General features: G+C 50.7%; 1 protein-coding gene across 1 annotated transcript in view; it reads left to right on the plus strand.

The window, feature by feature from the left end:
• SORCS2 (sortilin related VPS10 domain containing receptor 2) overlaps positions 1 to 21,028 on the plus strand; it is a gene marked incomplete at its 5' end in the record, with an annotated part of 358,408 nt that extends 337,380 nt beyond the window's left edge. The window contains 10 exons of the mRNA XM_080931404.1: positions 1,016 to 1,187; positions 7,778 to 7,964; positions 10,544 to 10,677; positions 11,787 to 11,910; positions 12,915 to 13,027; positions 13,732 to 13,857; positions 15,039 to 15,138; positions 15,515 to 15,617; positions 18,233 to 18,336; positions 20,290 to 21,028. Of these exons, the coding sequence (XP_080787530.1) occupies positions 1,016 to 1,187; positions 7,778 to 7,964; positions 10,544 to 10,677; positions 11,787 to 11,910; positions 12,915 to 13,027; positions 13,732 to 13,857; positions 15,039 to 15,138; positions 15,515 to 15,617; positions 18,233 to 18,336; positions 20,290 to 20,354 (1,228 nt within the window). The 3' untranslated portion in view covers positions 20,355 to 21,028. The remainder of the gene's footprint in view (positions 1 to 1,015; positions 1,188 to 7,777; positions 7,965 to 10,543; positions 10,678 to 11,786; positions 11,911 to 12,914; positions 13,028 to 13,731; positions 13,858 to 15,038; positions 15,139 to 15,514; positions 15,618 to 18,232; positions 18,337 to 20,289) is intronic.
• Positions 21,029 to 24,440: the final 3,412 nt, after the last annotated feature.

Genomic DNA, 24,440 nt, shown 5'->3' on the forward strand with positions numbered 1-24,440 from the left:
ACCCAACAATCCTCTATCCATTTATCCATCCGTCCACCTGTCCACACACCTATCCATCCATCCACATATATACATACATACATACAACCCACCCATCCCTCTGTCCACCCATTCGCCTGTGTGTCCATCCAGCCAGCCAGCCACCCAGCCATCTACCCATCCATCCATTTACCTGTCCATACATCCATTCACCCATCCATCCATCTGTCTACCCATCCGTCCACCCATCCATCCACCCATCCATCCACCCATCCATTTACCCATTCATCCATCCATCCATCCATCCATACACCCATCCATACACCCATCCATTCACCCATCCTTATTCCATCTGCACTACTCACACCATCCATCCTTATACCATCTACACCACTCACACCATCCATCCCCCATTCATCTATCCATTTATTCCATCAACTTACCCACCCACTCATCTTCCCTGCCACCCATCCTCCCACTAATCCATCTATTCTTCAGCCCCCACAAATATCCATTTTTCTATACCCGTCTACTCTTGAAACAGGTCTTGGCTGACACTTCAGATAAAGAATCATGCTTACCAAGCCCTGGTGGCTGCCAAAGAGGCCATGGTGCCACTGCTAGCTGAGTGGGTAGATATATGGGTAGTGGATGGGTACAGCTATCCCAAGAAGAGCAACAGTTGCTTATGGTCACCCAGGAAGCCAAGGCCTGGTCTATCTCAGCTACTCTGTCCTCCAGGTTCCCAGCCAGACCTTGACTTTGGACTGTCTCCATCTGTCACCCCTTAGCAAACAAAAAACAAAAAATAAACATACAAAAAATAACCCCAGTTATTACCGTGAGTAATAGGATCAGGCCATGGGTGTGTTAGCTCTCTAAAGCAGAGCAGCACAGCCCATCCCTCCATCCTGATACACTCAGATATAAAGTGGACAGAAGTAGCCATGAGATAGCATGGTGCCTCAGGAGAGGAGACATCCCTACCCATCAAACCACTGTCTGCTCTAGACCCAAACCTCCCCCATCCACCCAGGTACCGGAAGGTGGTGTCCAATGTGTGCGAGGGTGGTGTGGACCTGCAGCAGAGCCCAGTGCAGCTGCAGTGCCCCCTACAAGCGCCCCGGGGCCTGCAGGTGAGCATCCGAGGAGAGGCAGTGGCCGTGCGGCCTAGAGAAGATGTGCTGTTTGTGGTACGGCAGGAACAGGTAAGCATCCGCCCTAGACTGTCACTGACAGGGCAGTCCCGGCCAGGCACCCAAGGGTGAGGCTCTGAGCAGTTTGGAGAATGGCCACAGAGGCCAGCCTGACCCCAAGGGTGGAACCACAGAACCAAACCTGGCCTCTTGGTTTAGACCAGTGTTTGAGATGAAATAGATACAAGGGCAGCAGGAAACAGGCTCAGCGTCACACACGTATGTACATGTGAGTGTATGGATGTGTATATGTGCATGTGTGTGTGTAATCTTGTATTTATCAAACATTGATACAAAATGGATTCCTCCCCATAGGTAGCATGGAACTTATTTTATTGATTTCATTCTACTAACGATGAGGATGGAACCCAGGGCCCTTTGCAAGCTAGAGAAGTGCTCTTCTACTGAGCCACACCCCCAGCCTGGCACTAAAGCAATTTTAAACATCTAATTATATTGATTTAGTTGATCTGGAATCCCAACAAAAGCATAAAGGTTTTTTTTTTAATTACTTATAATCACAATCCAGAAATAATGCCTTCTGTACATATATGGGGATAGATATAAATACAAGTTTATATATACACACACACAAATATACACATATATACATATTTTTCTCCCCACCCAGCCTCCCACTCATTCTATTTTTACTTCAGAACAAGTGTTACATTTTCTTCTGATTTTAAGAATAATGTATGCTCATTGTAGTATATTTAGGAAACATATTTATATATTTTAAAAAAACACATACATAAATATCACCCAAAATCCTGTTCCCTGAGGGAACTATTAACTTTTCTGGCTCCTGTAAAACTTAATAGTTTACGTGACACATCCTTGTGTCTCGGCTAATAGAAGCAGCTAGTGATCGCTATAAGAAAGTTTTAAAAGGACCATTAGGAAAACATGAACATCCAAAAAACCCAAAGGCAGAGGGGGAGTCCCCTTGCCCCTCCAGATTCTGGTTAATGCCCACTCACAGAGGCAGAGACAGCCCCCCCCACCAGGATTCCGGTCGGTCTTCACTCACAGGGCAACAGGATTCCCTATTTTCAGCCATTGGATGTGATGGCTGAGGTAGGTGGACCCAGGATCATGCATGCTATGCATAAGCATTTTTTAAAAGGTGTCTGACTTTGGAAGTTCAGGCCTGGTCTCCTGAAAACAGGGAAACTGAGCCACACTAAACACCTGTGTGTGCATTAGGCACTGTGTCAGAAATAGTCTTACACTGTGCACTCAATAAACATATGCCATAGCTGAAGAAACTGGGGTGTGGACAGTGGAGTCATTTTCTCAAGGTAAAAAGAGGCAAAGATGGCATTGTGTCCTCTGGAGACCTCAGGACTCCAAGCAGACAATGGCTAAGTTTGTAGCCCCAGGCCTAAGCTGTACAACTCTCCCTTCTCTTCTTTCCCTTCCTTCTCTTCCTCCTCCTTGTCCTCCTCCTCCTTCACCTCCTCCGGCTCTTCCTCCCAGGTCCCTTCAATGATTGAGACAGTCCTAAGGTTCACTTGAGCCATCAGGCAGCCCTACTTCAGGGCTGTGTGTCTCCATTTGTGTTGGGATCACAGGAGGACAGAGCCCCAGGTCAGCCTGAGGTTCCCTGGATCCTAAGACCCAGAGGAGATTCTCAAATTCCTGGCCAGATATTCCAGAAACATGACCATCTGCTTCCCCCTAGAGGTCAAGGCAAGTAACTACAGCACATCTGCAGGTAGTCACCTCCACTGGGTCCCCAGGACAAGAAGACAGAGCATCTTTGGAACCCTGGCGGGGCTGCTTGTCAGGCTCAGACTGTGGTGGGCAGAGTTGAGGGGAGCAATACAAAGATGCCTTGAAATAGGGGTTCCTAGGCCACCCTGGCCTGGGAGGGAAGCGGATAGGAGCATGGGACTGATGATTGGTTTATGCACACTTACACGGTGACACTAATTCCCTTACACACTCATGCACTTTACAGGCACCGTGTGTACTGCTCCACTATCCCTCCACTACACAAACACCTACTATTACACATCACTGGGCTTGAAAACAGGGCTGGGTGTGAGGAGCCTGAGTTTCGTCCGTATCTAAGATTCCACAGCATTGGGGATGGAGGCCAGACCCATAGACACCCTCCTCTCTATAGCTTCCTTATACTCAACAGGTGCAGAGCAGACTGGGGGAGGTGGTGTCTCTCCATCCTGCAACAGCACCCCCCAGCTCCAGCCTGACCTCAGACATGAACCCAAAATAGATCACACACCTGCATAGGATACAGGAAGGTTTTGTAAACATTTAGGACCCACACCGAAGTCAGCCGAGATGTACAGGCTGGGGACCCTCGGCACAAATGGGGCTCCAGACCACACAATACAGCGACATCTAGATTTGAAACCCCAGGGGAAACTGTTGAGAAGATAAAGGCAGCTATAGGTAGAGGGTGTTTGTGGGCACAGCCCGGTGGGCAGCAGAGCTGGATCATGCAAAGGACTCCCTAGGTCTGCGGCATGCAATGGGCAAGAGGCATGAGGAGTCAGTGGGCATAGCAGGCTGAAAGATGTAAGCAAAGATGTGCACTCTGAAGGGCGGGGCCAGACACCCACTTCTCTTGGATGCTACCAAGAGCTCAAGAGCTCTGCCCCTTCTGCCCCTCCACCACCACCTTAGGAAAGAATTGGATGTTGTCTTAGTCAGAGCTTCTATTCCTGCACAAAACATGTCCAAGAAGCAAGATGGGGGAGGAAAGGGTTTATTCAGCTTACACTTCCACATTGCTGTTCATCACCAAAGAAAGTCAGGACAGGAACTCACACAGAGCGGGAACTTGAAGGCAGGAGCAGATGCAGAGGCCATGGAGGGTACTACTTACTGGATTGCTTCCCCTGGCTTGCTCAGCCTGTTTTCTTATAGAACCCAGGACGACCAGCTCAGGAATGGCACCACCCACAATGGGCCCTCCCACCCTTGATGACTAATTGAGAAAATGCCTTATTGATGGATCTCATGGAGGCATTTCCTCAAGGGAGACTCCTTTCTCTGTGATAACTCCAGTTTGTGTCAAGTTGACACAAAACCAGACAGTACAACTGACCTCTTATCAACTTGACACACAAACACATCATATAAACCTCAACCCTTACTTTCTTGTTCATCCCCAAGATCTAAATAACGTTAAAAGTCCCACAGACTTTACAAATTCTTACATATTAAAATTTCAACACCTTTAAAATATCCAATCTTTTTTAAAATTCAAAGATTTTTTGGTTTTTTTTGTTTGTTTGTTTGTTTTACAGTTCAATGTCTCTTAACTATGGGCTCCACTAAAATACTTTCTCACTTCTAGAGGGAAAAATATCAGGGCACAGTCACAATCAAAATCAAACTATAACCATCTAATGTCTGGGATTAACTCACGATACTCTGGGCTCCTCCAAGGGCTTGGGTCACTTATCCAGCTCTGCCCTTTGTAGCACACAGTTTGACTTCTAGGCTCCAGCTGCCTGTTCTCCACTGCCAATACTGTTCTTAGTGGTCATCTCATGGTACTGGCAACTCCAAAATACAGCTGTCTTCAGTTGCAACTGGACTGCACTTTTACAAATAGCTTCTCATAGGCTCTTTTCACAGTGCCAAGCCTCAACTTCTCTGCATGACCCCTTCATTCTTGGGCCTTCAACTGCCACTAAGGCTGCACCTCCACCAGTGACCTCTCCTGGCCTCTCACAGTGGGAAGCATCAGTTGCTACCCCCTTATGTTTCAAATCCAGTACCACCTGAGTGACTCCTACATCACCAAGTCTGGCTGACAACATGAGGTACAACCGCGGCTGCCCAGGAACACAGCTTCTCTGTGCTCTCAGGAAACATTTCCCAGATTTCACCTAAGTGATGCTGGTCTCTTCTTAATCACCTCTAATTTCTTAGCTCCAGCTGACCAGCATCAACAGCCCCAGTAATGCAAAGGTTTCACTTTAGTAGTTCTGGTATCTTGTTAATCACAGTTGATTTTTCAGCCCCAGCTAACAAAAACCACAGAATCTTCACAACCAAAACAGCAACAGCCCTGGTAAGAGTCTTTAATCTTCTCTCTGGAATTTCACAAGCCAGGCCTCCACTGTTTTCACTGTTCGCAGCATTGTCTTCCAAGCTCCTACAGAACCTCCCACAGAGCTCTTAAAATTCCAACCGCTCTTCTAGACCAATGTTCCAAAGTTCTTCTACAGTCCTCCCAAAAACATGGTCAGGTTGTCACAGGAATACCCTATTCCCAGTACAAATTTGTCTTAGGGTTTGAATTCATGCACAAACATCATGACCAAGAAGCAAGCTGGGGAGGAAAGGGTTTATTTAGCTTACACTTCCATATTGCTGCTCATCACCAGAGGAAGTCAGGACAAGAACTCACACAGAGCAGGAACTTGGAGGCAGGAACTGATGCAGAGACCATGGAGGGATGTTACTTACTGGCTTGCTTCCCCTGGCTTGCTCAGCTTGTTTTCTTATAGAACCAGGACCACCAGCCCAGGAATGGCACCACCCATAATGGGCCCCCCACCCTTGATCACTAACTGAGAAAATGCCTTACTGATGGATCTCATGGAGGCATTTCCTCATGGGAGGCATATCCTTTCTCTATGATAACTCCAGGTTGTGTCAAGTTGACACACAAAACTAGTCAGTACAGGTGTGAACATTCTCCTTGCTCCTCACTCAACCCTGCCAGGAGGGCAATGGGCAAAGAGCCCATCTCCAGAAACTGGATGCCTAAAAGCCTCAGTATTGTAACCTATAAAATGGACACATAAAACACCATATATGTTGGGTCCTGGGAATGCCCCATCAAAGACTCAGCCAGCTACTGGGCCTTCTGGGAGTCCCTTGGCCCATGGCTGCACTTCCCAGGGTCTGCCTCTATGTCCACACAGCCACTCCTGATGCTCAAATCACCACTGTGTTCTCTTCTAATCTACCCTTGGATTTCTGGCACCCATGCCCCATTCTGACCTCTTAATGATCTGCATCTGCAGGATTATTTATTATTATTATTATTATCATCATCATCATCATCATCATCATCATCATCATCATCATCATTAGACTTTTTTTAACTTACATTTCAAATGTTATCCACTTTCCCGGTTTCCCATCTGGAATCTCCCTATCCTATCCCCCCTCCCCTGCCTCTATGAGAGTGCTCCTCCACCCACCCACTCCCTCCCACCTCCCTGCCCTGGCATTCCCCTACCCTGGGGCATTGAGCCTTCACAGGGCCAAGGATCTCTTCTCTCCTTCATGCCAGAAAATGTCATTCTCTGCTACATATGCAGCTGGAGCCACGTGTACACTTTGGTTGGTGGTTTAGTCTCTGGGAGTTCTAGGAGGTCTGTTTGGTTGAAAGCCCTTTCTGTGGGGTTGAAAATCCCTTTAGTTCCTTCAGTCCTTTTGCTAACTCCTTTATTGGGGACCCTGTTCTCAGTCCAATGATTGGTTGAGAGGATCCACCTCTGTATTTCTCAGGATCTGGCAGAGCCTCTCAGAAGACAGCTATATCAGGTTCCTGTCAGTATGTACTTCTTGGCATCCACAATATTGTCTGGTTTTAGTGACTGTAGGCTTATTTTAATTGCCCATTTCAGAGGATCCCGACAGATATGGATTTGGGGTGATTCTATCCAATCCAATATGGCATGTTTATAGAGAAAGTTAAATGAACCCAGGAAATGGGGGTGCACATCTTTAATCCCAGCTTTTGGAAGGGAGGCAGAAGAAAGCAGATCTCTGTGAGTTTGAAGCCAGCTTGGTCTACAGAGTGAGTTCCAGGACAGCCAGGGCTACACAGTGAGACCCCATCTCAAAAACAGGCAAACAAACTAGACCAAACAAACAAACAGGGCAATGTTAAATGAACCTCATTTACATACAAGTGCCCTCAGCTTTTGGGGGCTGGAGGGTGTGAACTAGGAAGTCTGAGGACAGCTAGTGTGAGGGGGGTGGAGGGGAAGAGGGCAGGGAGGGAGGGAGAGAGGGAGGGAGAGTGGGGAGGGGAACTTGAATGTGGACACAGGAACTCCATCTTGCCTGGAGTCTAAAAGTCTGGGTTGTCACAGCTTGTGTGGGGAGTTCAGTGCCACTGTGAGACAAGTTCACAGGAGCCCGCCTTGCCTGCTCCATACAGCCGAACCTCATTCCTGGCATGGTGTGGGACGAGATGAGAGAGGGGAAGCCATTTTATCATAGGGAGACATTGTGTTTTCTTTGTTGCGGCTCCCTGAAGAAACCTTATGGTAGCTACCAAAACCTCCATATTCATGTGACATTCCCACTTTCTTCCCCAGTCCTGTGCCTGACTCAGGGTTCCCCTGGATCCCATACATTCTTCAAAATACCGCCCTAAGATCACCATGGGTGTTCTGTTCTAAAGAAAAGCCAAGCCTTGGTCCCATGTCCCCCATGTCCCCCAGCTCAGCCCACTGCAGGCCAGAGCCCTGAAAGCAGAGACAACCTACTCTGACCTCAGAGAGCCCATGTCTGAGGAAAAAGAGAAGAGTGGACTCTAATGCTGGAACCCCATCTCAAGAGTCATTCCTAATCGACCCTGTGCTATTTCCCTACAGGGTGATGTCCTGACTACTAAATATCAGGTTGATCTTGGGGACGGCTTCAAGGCCATGTACGTGAATCTCACTCTGACAGGCGAGCCCATTCGGCATCACTATGAGAGTCCTGGCATCTACCGTGTGTCCGTCAGGGCTGAGAACATGGCAGGCCACGATGAGGCTGTGCTCTTTGTCCAGGTCAACTGTAAGTCTACTGCTCCTTTTAGGCTGCATGACTCCCCTGTGAAATGGAGAGCCAGGACTTTGGGGAAGCACCGGGAATCTTGTAGGGTTGTTACATGTCCTCAGGACAGTGAGGCCACGGACAGAAAGGGCTGGGCTCAGACCTAGTCCCAGTGGTCTTCATGAAGTAATGGTGAGGGTGGTAATAGTGGTGGTCATAGCCACACACCAGGGATGCTAATGAAAGCAATGGTGGTACTGGTGGTGATGACGTCACCAGTGATGATGATAGTGATGGTGGGGGTGGTGATGACAATGGAGTGATGGTAAGAGTGGTGATGGCAATGGCAGTGTTGGTGATATTGGGGATAATGGTGGTGCTGATGCTATAGTTGTGTTGATGATGGTAGTAGTTACAGTGGTGATGATGTTAATGATGATTATGGTATTGATGATGATGATATAATGATGGTTGATGGTGTTGATGGTGGTAATGGTGGTAATGACAGTGATGATGGTTCCAATGATTATGATAGTAATACTGATGGTGATGATACTGATGGTGATGTAATGGTGATGGTGGTAATCATGGTGATGGTAATCATAGTGGTGATGATACTGATAGTGGGATGGATAGTGATGGTAATTGCGTCAGCTACTTTTGCATGGCTGTGATTATAATGCCTGGCAGAAACACCATAAGAAAGACTTATTTTGGCTCACAGTTTCACAGGGCTTGTGTCTATCCAAGCAAGGAAGGTGTGGTATCATTCATAGCAACAGCAGCATGTAGGACTTGGGGGCTTCTCATATCACAGTGGTTCAGGAAGCAGAGAATAGGGCTAGGATGAGAGGCTGGGCTATAATCCCCAAAGGTCTACTTCTGGTGGTCTACTTCCACTAGCTAGACCTACCTCACGAGGCTCCATAGCCTCTCTCAAGAGTGTCTCTAGGTAGGAAATGTAAACTAAAACATGAACCTAAGGGAGACATTTTAGATTTAACCCATAATAGCCTACCTCTGCCCCTAAGGGCTTGCAGTATGCATCTCTAATGCAAAATGCATTTAGTACAACATCGTGAATCGCTGTGGTCTTAGCAGTTCCTATGCTGTTCAAAAGTCTAAGACCAGAGACTCCATTCAACCCAAAGAAATCTCGTAGCAGTCCTTGTAAAAGGCAGTTCTGCACTTCCTCCCTGCAGTGAACCTCCCACTTCTGAAAAACAGAAGAAAAGGGAACAGCAAGAAAAGATTTGATCGAAACAATACTGAAGCGCTGCAAGGGAACACTGAATTCCACGGCATCCCGTCCATCCTCTGGGTAGCACCTGCAGTATGATCATGGGCATGGGCTCACATCCTCCTATTTGAGCATGCTCACACAGGATCCATTCACTGCTTGCAGGTTGTCTCTATGGGTCTCCATGTTTCTGCATCCTATGCTGAGGTCTCCAGTGAATCTTTAGCCTCACCCTCAAAGCTTCATGAATTGCCCCATCAAGGTCTCCCTACAGGGAATTTGACCCTACCATGTACACAGTGCCTGGCTCAAGAAACTTTCCTTTAAGATCCAAGTCCAAGTGTCTCCGACCCTATAACTCTTGCCTCCTGTGTGTCTGAAAAGTTCAGCACCACTTTTCCAAGTTCTTTTCATAGAGCAATGCGAAAGACTCAAACCTGCATGGTCAGATTTAGTGAAAGCAGCAACCTCTCATACCGGCTACCCGTTTCCAGTACTCATGATTTTTGCTTCTCTGTGATTTGACAGGAAGGACAAGGAGGAGGGAAGGTCTGCTTTGTTGCAGAGCCTCAGATGGTTCATTGCATCATGGTGGGGAGGCACCGTGGAGTGCATGGTGAGGGAGTATGTGGCAGCCAGAGGCTGCTCCTATCACGGTGAAGCAGGGAGCAGAGGCTGAGGTCTCTATCAGCAAACAAACAGAACCACAGGCTAGGGAGCAAGCACTTGGAATATGAACCTGTGGAAACAGTCTAGATTCCAACATTAACATTCACTTGGGTGGGGATTGCAGGGATGGTAGCAGTGATGGGGAGGGAGAGGAGTGATGATTGTGATGGTTGTCATGAGTGGTGGTGATGCTGACGATGATGACTGTGCTGCTGCTGATGGTGGTGGTGATGATACTGGTAGCAGTGATGGTGATCATGATGTTGATGGTAGTTTCGATTGTGGTGGTGATGGTGATCATGGTGTTGATGGTAGTTTCGATGGTGGTGGTGATGGTGATCATGGTGGTGATGGTAGTTTCAATGGTGGTGGTGATGGTGATCATGGTGGTGATGGTAGTTTCGATGGTGGTGGTGATGATATTGGTAGCAGTGATGGTGATCATGATGTTGATGGTAGTTTCTATGGTGGTGGTGATCATGGTGGTGATGGTAGTTTTGATGGTGGTGGTGATGATATTGGTAGCAGTGATGGTGATCATGGTGGTGATGGTAGTTTCGATGGTGGTGGTGATGGTGATCATGGTGGTGATGGTACCAATGAATCCGATGGGGATAATGCCTAGTAAGTAGCCACTGAAAAGTTCTGTGCCTCACTGTCCCCTAACCCCAACTTTTTGGGGACTCTTCAGCCCCCCTGCAGGCCCTCTACCTCGAGGTCGTCCCTGTCATTGGCATCAACCAGGAGGTGAACCTCACAGCTGTGCTGTTACCCCTGAACCCCAACCTTACTGTTTTCTACTGGTGGATCGGCCACAGCCTGCAGGTACGCCCTAAAATCTTCTCAGTCCTCCTGCCCATAAATTGCCATCTGGTGAGGCAGGTGGCTCAGGGTGCTGCCCTTGGATCCTGGCACCAGAGCAGCGTTTGACCATTGAAAGGATTGGGTTCTGGCTTTCCTTCATTCATTGGCCACCCTGAGCATCTGTTTGGGGATCCACCTGAGAAGTCCCTGGGTAGTCCTGTGAAAAACACGGGATAGAGCAGCTGACTGGGAGTTGGCTGGACATGTCACAGGAGGGCTCGGGGGAGGCTCTCTTTAGTGGAGTGGTCAGAGAAACCTTCTTGGCCTATGATTCACGAGGAGTCATGAACAGTTCTTCAGCAGAAGACACAATAAGGCAGCAGAGCATGTGCTGAGGGGGCAAGACTGTCCATTCTTAGGACCCATGGGAGGAATCTGTTTCCTCACTCAGGATGCCATAGTCCTACCACTCCCACAGAAGCCCTGACACAGAGGGCTAAGAGAAGGGAGGGGCTTCAAGTACAGGGCGATGCCTCTATGCACCCATAGAGGCTTCTAGAACAACCAGGAGCTCTGGGTTTGAAGCTCTGGGTGGTCTTGTTACCTGAGTTCTCCAAACCCCATCTCACCTCCCGTGGCCTTGTTTATGTAAGGACACGGCCTGACCTGTAACACAGGAGATGTCACTGCTCAACCATGATGGGAATGGCTGCCTCTGGCCACTGAGCGGGACCTGGGCTTCAGCTGGGGCAGGACTATGGGTGAGACAGTGAACGGAATTGGGTTGAAGCACAAAGCCTGACCCGAGGCTGCCTAGCAGACAACCAAAAGGCTCTATAGGAGGCCACAGATAGCCTCTAGATTCTAGAGTCTAGAACGATGTGCTATGCTATGAAGGCAGGGCATGTTCCCAGTCCAGCTTAGAACTCGGGTGTTCTAGCTCCCCCTTCACACACACACACACACACACACACACAGCTCTCATACACTGCCAGAGCAGAAGCCTCCAACTACCTACTTGTTGGTAAGAACCTGGACCAGCACAGTGTGGCCCTGACAGTAGACCAAGGGCCAGTGTCCCCATGGCCCTGCATCCTGCCAGAGAAGCCTGACCCTGCTTGTGCCTACAGCCTCTGCTTTCTCTGGACAACTCTGTGACAACGAGGTTTACAGATCCTGGGGACGTGCGTGTGACTGTGCAGGCTGCCTGTGGGAACTCGGTGCTTCAGGACTCCAGGCTCGTCCGCGTCCTCGGTGAGCTGTCCCCTGACTCCCTACGCAGGCCAGCACGTGGCTGCAGAGGGCCCGTTCACTCCTGGAGGGCCCTCGGTTGCAGAGTCCAGGTGGATTCAGGTTCTGTGACTAGCTATGTGGCCTTATTGGCTCCGGCCCCTCCCCCCAACACAGTGTCTCATGAGACTAGTGAGTCTGTTGTGTGATGATTTAACAACAAAAACAGGCAAACTTCACGTTGGGACCTCCATGCGCCTCTCCACTTGCACCCACCCCTCTAAGGATGGTCCAGAGGAGGATCTGGGGATGGTGATCGCTTATTTGGGCTCCCTGGGGCTGTGATCCCCTTGGTAAAATAATGTGTCTGGAGGAGGGGTCCTCCGATACACGTTACTCCTTCAGCACATTTGAAACTCATTGGTCTTAGGAATGTCCTCTGCTATGAACCGTAGCCATCAGTCACATTAGGAGCCTGCAGGTTGAGGGATGCAGCTGCCCTGGGCTGGTTTACATGGACCCGGGACTTCCCACACCATAGGACATTGGGTTCACAAAACACCATCCCCTGAGCCCGTCACCTGGGAGCGCCATTTCCCACTCTGTAAGAGAGAAAGGAGAAGGAAGCCAGGAAGGCTGAGAGTACAAGCCTAGGGCTCCTGTGACTCTAGAACATAGCTGTACTCCTTGGGAAATGAAATGTACATGAGATGGGACTTCTAATCTCATGGGACTCTTGAGCTGGGTAGCCAGCGAACTGAAGTCCATGGGTCCTTGAGGGAGTAGATGACATCAGCGGTTATACACTCATGTGATTTGAGGAGCAGATCTCATGGAGCACGTGCATGTAGTGCCATGTCCCCTCACAGGGTGATAGTCACTGTCATCACCAGTACATGTCAGGTGCTGAGATACGCAAGAGGGGGGCTCTTATCTTCCACACACAGAACGGAGACCTCCGGGATGAAGGTGGGCATCTGGACCAGCCCCAACAAGGATCTCACAGGCTCCTCTCTGCCCTCTTCCAGATCAGTTCCAGGTGGTGCCTCTGCAGTTCTCCAGGGACCTGGACACCTTTAACCCCAACACCCCTGAATGGAGGGAGGACGTGGGACTGGTGGTCACCCGACTTCTCTCCAAGGTGCCCTGTGGCTTGGGCTTCAATCCTATCCTAAGCTGTAGTGTGGTTTGTGGGCTGAGTGAGTGTGGGACAAGGCTGGGGGCAGCTGGGAAGTGATGGATTGGTGTCCTGGCTCAGCCACTCACAGCTGGACATCTCAAAGGGACGGACGTTGTCATTCACAGCAAAGCACCGCAGTCCCCCTCTTCCAGTGGGTCGGAGCTCTTTAAGCTCTCTAGCTCCACCTAAGACTACCCCAGGCAGAAATCCACCTGACCCCACTTCCTTTGTCCCGTAAACAGTGCTGGTAAAACTGTACTGGGTGTTAATGGATGAGCAGGAGTTTAGCTTTTGGTATGTGGAGTGGAACTCCTTGAAGACGGGGCTACCGAAGAGCTGAAACTAGCAAGTATGGGGCTATACAGGAATATGGTTAGGCTGGGGAGCAGGGGCCGATAGCAGGAGTCAGCTGCGCCTCTTGTCACCTCCCGAACAGGGTGCACTAACCTGCTGCAGACTCCGGATGGGGATATGTTTGAAAAGGCATGTCACTCCACTAGAGCCACAGCCTGAACCCATGCGGGGCTGAGGGTCAGGGGTATTGATCAGGATGGGTGACCAGGAGACCTAGGCCAGGAAAGGAGAGCAGATCACGCTGGAAATTTAGCTTGTGGCAAAGGACGAAGAACAGAAGAGGATCCAAGTGTCCTGCCTTGTTCCCACAGGAGACCAGCATCCCAGAGGAGCTGCTGGTGACTGTGGTAAAGCCAGGGCTGCCCACCATAGCGGATCTGTATGTGCTTTTGCCCCCTCCCAGGCCCACAAGGAAGAGGAGCCTCACAAGTGACAAGGTATGACCACGCATAGCAGGGCTGCATGACTAAGGGCTGGGCTGAGGGTAGTCCCTCCTGACAACCAGATCTCTGTGGAGCATCACTTAAAGGTTTAGTTCTTACTATAATGCTGTCTGACCCGGGGTACCATCCTCTGCCTGTGACTCCACACAGCATCCAAGGTGAGTGAGATAGGCAGCCTCCAGGGGGAGGAGGCTAGACCAGGATTGTGGGGATGGTCTCCAGTCTCTGACATCATTGTCTGGAGCTGTCATGTGACCTCAGCTTCACTTCCAGGAGCACTGGGACACGTGGGTGAGCATTGTGGGAGACTCTGGCCTCAGGTCACAGGCAAGACAGGATCCAGAGCAGGGCTCTTAGTACATCCTCTGTGAGGTCCTTGACTGGGAGCACCTTGGGAACCGTCATCAGAGAGGTCCCCAAATGCTGAGTGTTGAGAAGCCCTTGGGACAACTTTCTCTGTTTGGGACGGTGGTAGCTAGCTAGGCATTCGGCTGACCACCTGCTGTGCAGGAGTTTTTCAGTGCGAGCCTATCTATAATGAATGAGTATCCGGATGGAGGCAACGCCTTCCCTCCTCCAACGGCTGGGATTCTGTGGCTGTCATAGCTTCTGGCTCTGCCCCAGTGGATTTAGCTAAGGCCAAAATCCCAGAGACATAGCCACATGGAAATGAGTGTCAGAGGACACAGCTAGGGCTCCATACTGGGCCCTAGACAGTGACCGATAGGCAGTGACATGTGGGTGGTGAGGCCTGGGTGAGCTCCGATGTGTGTCACGAGCCTCACCTACTGGCCCATGTTACAGAGATCTTGAGCAAGGCATGTGCTCCCCCCAGAATCCCCTAAGCTATCTACCCCTTCTGAGTCCCCTCGTAGGTAGGATACCCTGCCCTGTCTCTTCTTTGTAATCTTTCACTTTCTGGAAGCTTCACTGACCTCACTGACCAGGGTAGGGACTTGGGGAGCACTCCGTGTGTCTTCTCTCTGTTCTGCATGGGAATGGGAGCCGGTTGATGGCAGGGCTTCCTGCGCCATCAGTGGCTTCCAGTGAACCTGGCTGGTGGGGTCTTGTGCCATTCCCGGATGAGAACACCGAGCGTCAAGCAGCATCCTTTCCCAGCCCAATGGGATTCCAGGACTCTAGGCCCAAGACTTTCCTACTTCCTTTGCTTCCAGAGACTGGCAGCTGTGCAGCAAGCACTGAACTCTCACAGGATCAGCTTCATCCTTCGGGGAGGGCTTCGTATCCTGGTGGAGCTGAGGGACACAGATGCAGGTGACAGACCTGGGTCCTCCCTGGGGCAGGATGGGTATGGGCCCAAGCCTATGGATACTAAGAATGACTGTAGGATCCAAATGGGCTTTTATCTATCTGCCAGTGACCCCTCTGGCTGGCACATCTCATGCATGAACCCCTACACAGCCTCTGGGCCTCACCATTCGGCATGATCAGTTACCACAACCATCAGGAACCTGCTGGTTCACTCAAAACCAGCAGGGGGCGCTGTTCCCCTCTGAAGGAAATCCTTTATAACCTGCTGTACACTCAGCCACATGGGCAGGGCCTACTGGACAACGTGAAGTAGGCTCATCCCAGCCAGCACTGGGGACAACCAACCCATAGCTGCTCTTCTCGTTCCTCTCCTTTGTAGGTCCTCAGAGGCCAGGTGGCAGTGGTGGCTACTGGGCCGTGGTGGTCCTCTTTGTCATCGGGCTCTTTGCATTAGGAGCATTCATCCTGTACAAGTTCAAAAGGTAAGCCCCCGGTAGCTTTGATTATGGCAAGCAGCTCTCGGCCCTAGCGACGGCGGCTTCCACGGGCCATGGAGGAAGGTGGTGTGAGTTCTCCCCTATACTGGTGACCAGGGGACTCTCAGACTCCCTTCTGCTCAGCCTGGTCCTCTGCACAGGTCCAGGGCATCTTCTTCAGCCACCTCCCTGGAGGGGATACCGTTTGCCCTACAGATATGGATGCAAGGTCCAAGGAGGTGCAGTTGCTGGTTGTAACTCTGCCTCCTGGCTTCCCACACCTCGGTTAAGGCTGCCACAGGGGCTCCCAGTGACCATAAGACACCAGAGACTGATGCCAAGGGGTGCTGGGAGAGCCTGTGCCTTCTCTCTGTGGCCTGTCCTCACAGTAAACATGGGATAGCTCCTGGGATGATGGGGGCCAGTTATGTCCCTCATCCTCCTTGTCAGTGTGCAGGGTGGGGCTGAGTGCTGGCAGTCCTCTTCCTGGGCTCCACGTGGAGGCAGCCCTGGAGTGAAGACCATGGGAAGGTACAAGTCCGTTCTACAGACACAGCTGCAAAGTGGTTGGCGCTAAGCACGGTGGTACTGCCAAGAGGCAGCCAGCCAGCAATGCCCCCTGGTGAAACCCACCAGGTTCAAGGCCCCATGCCTGCTGTTTTTCACCCTCCAGCAGGCATACCCTTGGAATCCTGCTACAGGGCAATGTGACAAAACCACAGACACCTCTGTCCCCAGCACCCTTCATACTGCAGGGCCAGGACCTAGCTAAATGGCAGGCAGCCCTTCAGGTGGCACTGAGTAGACCTCAGAGATTTGCTCAGATGCTGCCCTACCTCAGCTCACCTCACATTTTCCCCCCCTGTGAGCCATGGTGTCATTGTTTACAAGAGGGCATGCAATGAAGCCAACTGAGGTGGGGGTGGGGAATGAATCAGCTGGGTAGTATTCTTGCCTTGCATGGCTCTAGGATGGTGGCATATGAGCCCTGGGTAGAGGGGCAAAATGGAAGACCAAGCCCTGTGTCTGGGTGAGATCCCCATGACCAAGCAGAAGGATGCTTTTTGATATCTGTGTGGGTGCTCCTCTGGACTTGGTCCCATCTTATGTGGGACATGCAGGACTATGGGTAGTCACTTAGAGGGCAGCAGCATGCTTGCCTGGGGTAGATGAAGCTGGTTCCTGTAGGTGATGTGTCAGCCCCACCCTTCAGATTCCCCAGTGGTGCTTCTATAACCCCCCCCCATGATTCATGTAGCCCAAATGACACAGCACTGCCTGTCGTGTGCCAAGAGATGGAGGAGCCAGATATGTCCAGGGTGAGGCTGGCCCAACACCCCCAGGCCCAAGGCTATCTTTCTGAACCAGCTTTGAGGTTAGAGGGGAAGGCTACGTTACCATAGAAACAGAGAGCTCAGACAGGGACCAAATACCCCTTCCCACATAATTCAGGCCACCCCCAGGGGAAAAAGGCAGAGCAGGGCAGTAAAATTCCGAGCAGTCAGTAGAGGGAAAGTGCTGGGCTGTTCCTCTCTCTTCATCTGTCTGGGCTTTAAGTCAGCCTAGGCCATGGAAGCAAGGAGCTGACTGCGTTCTGACACTGTCCTCAGTGCCGAGATGCTAAGCCACTCAATAATCTTGAGGGTCATAGCCATGAAAGGTCTGTTTCTCCCAAACCCTGTCTACAAGGACAGAGAGGACCACTCCCCACTCTACTTATGTAAGTCCATCGCTTGAGTGTCCTTCCTGAAGGGAACATGGCCCATACATGTTCTGGGTACCACTAGCTACTCTCTCCTACCCAGGGACTGAATGTGCCTACCTCCATATGCCTTCACAAGCTCCAGCCACCATCATGTCCCAGGCCTCAGTCTTCTTGTCTCTAAATGGGCCTATAACCTTTCTGGCTATGGCTGTTGTTTCTGAATGGGACTAGACCTTTCTGGTTGGCTGTAATTGATGGGGGCTCTGCTCAATACAACGGCCCTTGCCTGGGGCTATGTGCCATCCCAGTGGGGCAGAGTATCCTCTGTTCCCCTCTCTCCTTCTCCTGGGGCCTGGACTAGAAAGTTATGTCTCTGGAAATCTCTGTAGACAAAAGCAACAAGTGCCCCTCAGGACTGGGTCAGTACTATACATGTGTGTGTGTGTGTGTGTGTGTGTGTGTGTGTGTGTGTGTGTGTGTGTGTGTGTGTGTATGTTATTGTCCTGGTTGCCAGACACTGGGAGTCAAAGATGATGGTACTTCAGCAGTTATAACGTGCCTGTATTTAAAAAAAAGGGGGGGGATATGTTTCTGGTCTGGAGAGATGGTTCAATGGTTAAGAGCACTGACTGCTGAGTTTAATTCCCAGCAAGCACATGGTAGCTCGCAACCATCTGTAAAGGGATCCGATGCCCTCTTCGCTGTGTCTGGAGACATTGTACTTGTATACATAAAATAAATAAATCAAAAGGAAAAAAAAGAGAGAATGGGTAGGTTGTGACTAGCTGTGGGCTTGGGGAGCACGCTGGAGGGTAGGCTCCCTGGGGAACAGCCTTGTGTGGCACTGGCTGTGCTAAGTCCCTGCAAGAGACTTGGCGCCGTGGGCTCACTCAGAGCATGTACCTCTGGCCAGCAGGAAACGTCCAGGCAGAACGGTGTACGCCCAGATGCACAATGAAAAGGAACAGGAGATGACAAGTCCCGTGAGCCACAGTGATGATGCCCAGAGCACTATGCAGGGTAAGAACTGGGGCATGGTGACCCTGTGTGCTCCCACCACAGAGGAGGGTCCATCAGAGCCCAGGGGACACGGGCCAGTCCCTCCATGCTACATAGTTTCTCTGGGCCACAACTCCTGGCAGAGAAACAATAGTTCCCCAGGGCTGTGCAGGATGAAGCCAGAGGCTGCAGGCTGAGGGTGCTGCTCCTCGCTGTGGGAGGCTACCCTGCCATAGAGACTACAAAGCTCTCTCACCGGAGGACACCTCCCACCCTACTCTCCCTCACACTCCCTCATCCTCCACACACCCCACACTTCTGCAGAGTTCATAAGCATCCTGTGCATGGACCCTGGGGACAACATTTCACAGTTTACACAGGAGTTTTCCCCAGGGTGACTTCGTTCCTGCCATGCCCAGAAGGAGAAGCCCAGGCCTGTCACTTTGGCTGTGGCTTGCCTCTGTTAGTTTTCCTTATGCCATGGCTTCTTAGCTGGAACGGTGTCCAGGACTAACCAGAGCCCTACTGCCCTGAATCTCTGTCCCACACAGGTCCTACTCATTCCCCTTTGGTGGTGGTGGACACCACGGCCCCTTCAGTGGCTGTGAGCATTCTGCTGGGGTGTCCAGACAGAGTGTGACACGCAGCAAGGCTTTGTCATGGTCAGTGGTCATGCTACAGCATCTGCCTTAAATGCCACATGTATCTCAGTCTGCTGGTCCTGGAGCCATGATGGCCCCTCCCTTGAGAATTAGTGACCTGGCAAGGTCTTCAGTCACCCAGGGTGGCACAGCTAGATGTCAATAGCTGACCTTAGATCCCAATCAAGTCAGTGTGACCTCAAAGCCTGCATCCTCAAGGCTGGGGGCAGCATTGCCCCCCCCCTTCCAGCTACTTCCCACATCTGCCAGCCCAGGAGTATTTCTCAGAGAGCATCTTTACAGCCTCTGGGGCTGTAATACCATCAGTGACTTACTGAGCAAGCAGGAGGTCCCAGACCTCAGAACTTCGGCCATCATCTGACCCTGGAAGCATCTGCTACTGCAGTGCTTACAGGCAGGTAACTGGAACCCAGCCTTTGAATCAGTCATAAGAGGGGGCAGAAGGGGGTCCGTCCTGTGTTCATAGCCCTGTGTCTTGCAGCCCTGAGTACTGCTCAGACAACTGGGCTCTACTCTCAATGCAGAGGAATCATAGCCTTCTCCAGGAGGGTGTGGAGGTGTCAGGAAGACAAGGGCCTGATATTCCCTCAGCCTTCTGCTGTGAAATTCCTAGCAACAGTACCAGGACACTGTTAATGGGGACCACGGCATGGACAATTTTTCTTCATAGTGCCCTGGTGACTGAGATTGTCCAGGGCCAGTGAGGTGGAGGTGGAGGCCCTGATGGAGAGTCACAGGACTAGCCAGGTAGTACCAGTAGTCAAGTACTGGTTCCCACAGCCTGTGTAGCATCAGCTTCCCCTCCCCCAACCAGTGTCTTCCATTTTGTGCACACACATAGTAGGACAGTGAGACAGACTCTGTGAAGAATGTCCCTCGGCCTCATAACGAAGCTCACACAGGGACATTTACTAACCGGTCTCTGACAAACATTGTGTTCCCTCTCTCCTCCTCACGTTCCTTATCTCCTTTCCTGCCTCCTGGACCATCCCCTGTTTACAGTGTTCTATACCAAGAGGGGGCCAAGCCTCAGTCCTTCCTGTGCCCCCTTGCTGCCGATGCCAGGGGTAGCCCTCACACAGGTCAGTGGGTGCCTCACTACACAGTCCTCTGGACCACTGCTTGTGGTGGCACCTGGCACTTCCCTCCTGTCACCAAATAGGACCCTGGAGACCCTACCTCCACCTGCACCTAGCACAGGCTGGGGGGACCTCACTGCATGTTGGTCCCCATGTGCTGCTGAGGTCACCTGTTCCTGTGAGGTCTGTTTCCCACCAACCTCGCTAATGAGCTGCATTCTCCTGTTCCCTAGGCAACCACTCAGGTGTGGTCCTGAGCATCAACTCCCGTGAGATGCATAGCTACCTGGTGGGCTGATGGCACCAGCTGGCCAGGACACTCTCCTCCTGCTTCCTCCACAGAGGGCGCAGGACCACAAGTACAGCTGGAATGACACACCCTCTGAGACCTGTGGAAAGGCCAACTCCTCTAGCTGTCCCTACTCAGAGGACAGACACCTCTCCCTGTCAGCCCCAGCTGGCCCATGGGATCCTGGGACAGCCGACTCATGACCCACCTGGACACGGGCCTGTGGTGCCACACAAAGTCCCCACCTTTGACTCTGAGGCATCACAGTCCTTAGACCTGAACACGCTGCCCTGGCTGCTCCAACTTGCCTCTGCAGCCCAGGCCTGGCTTCTCCTGCCTAGGGCTGGACCAGCCTCTTTCTGGGGTGAACCTGCAGCCACCACCACCCCCACTCCAGACTTGTAGACCTGCTCAGCCCTGGCCCCACAGTCCCTGTCCCTGCAGAGGACCCCAGAGCCAGGAAGTCCATGGGCCAGACCTATCCAACACCACCTTCCAGACAGCCACTCTCCACTGCAGTGTAAATACCTGCCCGGGTAGAGCTATTTGAGTTTGGGAGCTCTTCCTTTTAGCATTCTGTTTTCAAGGCCAGACGATAGAAGCCATCTACATCCTATCAGAATCCCACTCTCAGAACCTCTCTTTCAGAATGCCCAGAGCTGGGCCTAGAGGAGCAAATATCTCTCTGCTTTTCCCTCAGGGCTATGGGGTTGGAGGCAAGAAAGGAAAGGGACCTTTACATGCAATTCCTGTTCCATCCAGCAGGATGTGCCCTTTCACAGCTTTTAGGCTGATGACTGGCTTTAGGTCAGGTCTGGGCTTCTAGAAGAGCCTCAGAAAGGCACATTAGCTGAATTCATCCGGCTCTGGTGCCCTATGGTTTTAGGGACCCTTGTAGAACCGACCAGAAGAGGTGTGGGAGGGCAGCGTCTCCTGGTGAAATGAACTAGAGGATCCAGAGACTTGTGGCCCTTTCAAGGCCTTAGAAAGAAAGCCACAGGGGTAGCTAGAGTTGCCCGCTGTCTGTTCCCACTGCCAAGTCAGGGACCCAGCACAGGTTGATGCTGTGAGCTGGCACAATTCACCTTTTGCCTTGAAACTGAAGTCAGAATTCCCTTCCCTTCCCCTCCTCTTCCCTCCTCCCACCTCTAGACCCTTGCTGCCCTACCAGAGAGCCCAGGCTGGCCTGGAGCGAGGCACAGGTCTCTTAACACCCACTGCTGCTGCTGCTGCTGCTGCCGCTGCCACTGCTGCTGCTTGACACAATCCACCAGCACCTACCAGTTCTCCCTGGGGAAGAAATGTGGCCTATATAGGAGGAGAGATCTAGGACAGCTCTAGCACGCAGTCTCTGTTAGGGGATGGGCTGGGTGTCCAGTCTTGTCACAGACAGGACGGCACAGACCAGGGCAGCTATGTGGGGCACAAAGCTGGTCTGTGGGAGTATCTCCCACTATACCCCAATATCTCTCACTTTCTGCCACTCTCTGGAGCTCAGGGGTCCCTCCAGAGGTGACTGCAGGCTATCCTCCTTGTGAGGGGGCTACAAATGGGACCCTAGTGCCAGTGAAGCCCATGACACTCTTAGACCTTTGCCCCACACACCTTCTTGCTATCTCAAAAGAAACCTAAGCAGAGGCCTTTCCCCCATCCATGTCCCCATGGCACTGTATCACCCAGTACCACACAGAAGGAGATGCTCACACACCACCATCTCCACAAGGTCCACAGTCAGCACAGAATCCCCGGACATAGCCCACCATTTTAGCTCACCAGTGCCTGGGGTACCAACTGTAGGCCTTTGCCTTCTGAGAGCACTCTGTCCCTCTCAAGGACACTGGGGTAGGCTTGGCTTTCCCTAGGTATTTGGATTATATGTTACTGTTTCTATCAAGAACATCCAGAGTGTGTAGACCCGAGAGCCTCCCTGTTCCCATCTCCGTAACTGCAGACAGGTATGCAGGCACAGGGTTTTCCCTGCTTTTCAGCCGAGGTGCCATGCATTGTACAGCCAGGGGCCAAAGCCCCATGGACAGCCCAGATGCTACCAGCTCAGGGGCTCACACCACTGTCCGCCGGGCCCTGTGCATACCTGGCATGTGGGCATAGCAGAGGTGATGAATTCTTTGTTTTTCCTTTCTAAAAAAAAATAAATAAAACAATAAATCATTTGTGATGCTTTTAACAAAGGTTAATCAACGGGGTCGGTCTCTGCCTTAGTGTGAAGATCTGCTCTACGCTTTACATGTGTACACATGTCTCACACCACACACATGAAAACATACATCCCACCTACACCAAACAAATAGACTCTGTTATACCTTAGTGTTAGGATATGTTTCATGTTTACCTGTAATATACAAACCACCCATACATCAGCCTCTCACATACCATATCACATACGTACCACCCCGAATACCACAACACACACACACACACACAGGGTCTACCTTAGTGTGAAGGCATGGTTAGTGCCTCTCCATTCCACATAAACCACAACCACACTGCACATATACCATACCACACACCATGCACCAAGGATAATGTCAGCCTAGGAGATTTCTGGGATCATTCCCTCACACAGATAACTGAACACCTCAGAAAGACAGAAGAGCATGCTGTGGAGAGAGGAAATGTACTCCCTTTTGAGAGGAAAGGCTTAAGGCTGTGAGTCCCTAAACAAACACTGAGCTGGGTATTTTCTAGGGCCCTTGCATACTCCCCTTTACTTATTGATCCTGATCAGAAACCTGCAACAAGAAGCTGCCATCCCAGAGAACCTGGTCTTGATTTATTAGTTTGCCCACAGCCCTCTAACTCTCTTTCGTTACTTGCCTCTTAGAGAGGCTCACCAAATGTTGGCGCGGTGGGTGGGAGAGCAATGACTGTTCTGCTTGCTTCATGCTGAGAGGAGGCCTAGAGAGGTGTCAGCCCAAGGGAGACCCAATTCATGGTCTCCCTGAACAAGAGAACAGGTAACTGACTCCCCACGGATATGCCTCACAGGCCCCTGAGACCTAGCTGGCCTCGGATGGGGATGGGAGTGGGGGGTATTCTCCCTTTTAATTCCTCTGACCACAGCATTACCATAACCTCCAAGGATGGTTACCAAAAACCTGTGTCATCATGCCAGTCTGGTACTGTGAAAGATTTGGATAAAACTTGAGCAAAAACATTTAAATAAGCTTGGATTAGACATACAATTTTGTTTCTTAAGCCAGTCCTTGTAAGTGTTAAAGAAAGCAACCCATACCCTGATTTAAGCAGAGGTTTGAACTATGACATTGTATTCACTTTCTATAATGTTCTCAGGCCGTCATAACTTGCTTAAACTTTCTTTCCTCCTCTGGAAAACAAACCCAGCCATCTTCCGAGATACGACGACATTACCAAGCATCTGGACAAAAGCCCATCTGTGACAATCATAGAAAAGCTGACACAGACGGTGTCGTAGCAATTACTTGGCTTAGAAGACAGTGCAGTAAAAGACAGTAAATCCAAACTGCATCGGTAATAAATTCATATTACCTGTGGATATACTATTAAACTATGGGAACATGGTAAGTTCCCAGGTAAGCCCTATAGAAAACACAAGATAGTCTTCATACAATACATAGGGTCGTCTACCATAACAATGGTTCTGGTTTTTGGAGGTTTTTGGTAAGTAGAAGATACAGATAGAGTTTTTATATCATAAGATAAATAATAGTTACAGTGCCTTCGCTCTTTGGCTGTTTGTGGTTCTTTATCCCTGGCACGGAGTTGGGGTGCCATCCTGCCTCAGAAAGGTGGTTTGGAAGGACATTGAAATAAAGCATTCTTGGGTGCAGTGGGAAAGCCAGATTCCATCTCCAGAGGCAGATTTCAGTGAGTTCAAACAGTACATTCCAATTAATGTAAACACAAGTCATTTGTCCCTCTACAAAACTGAACTAAGTGGTTTGCCCTGAACAGGAGACTTGCTGAATCCAGTAACTGCTGGTTGGACTCAAAGCACTGGTCTTCCTTATGACCAGTAGAGAGCCTTCCAGGTGAATTTTATCCATTGGGTCATGCACTGGGAGCAGAGGTTGAGAAGCTTTTCTTTAGAGCCTA

Source organism: Micromys minutus, assembly GCF_963924665.1.
Source record: "Micromys minutus genome assembly, chromosome: 1".
In the NCBI taxonomy this organism is placed as follows: Eukaryota; Metazoa; Chordata; class Mammalia; order Rodentia; family Muridae; genus Micromys; species Micromys minutus.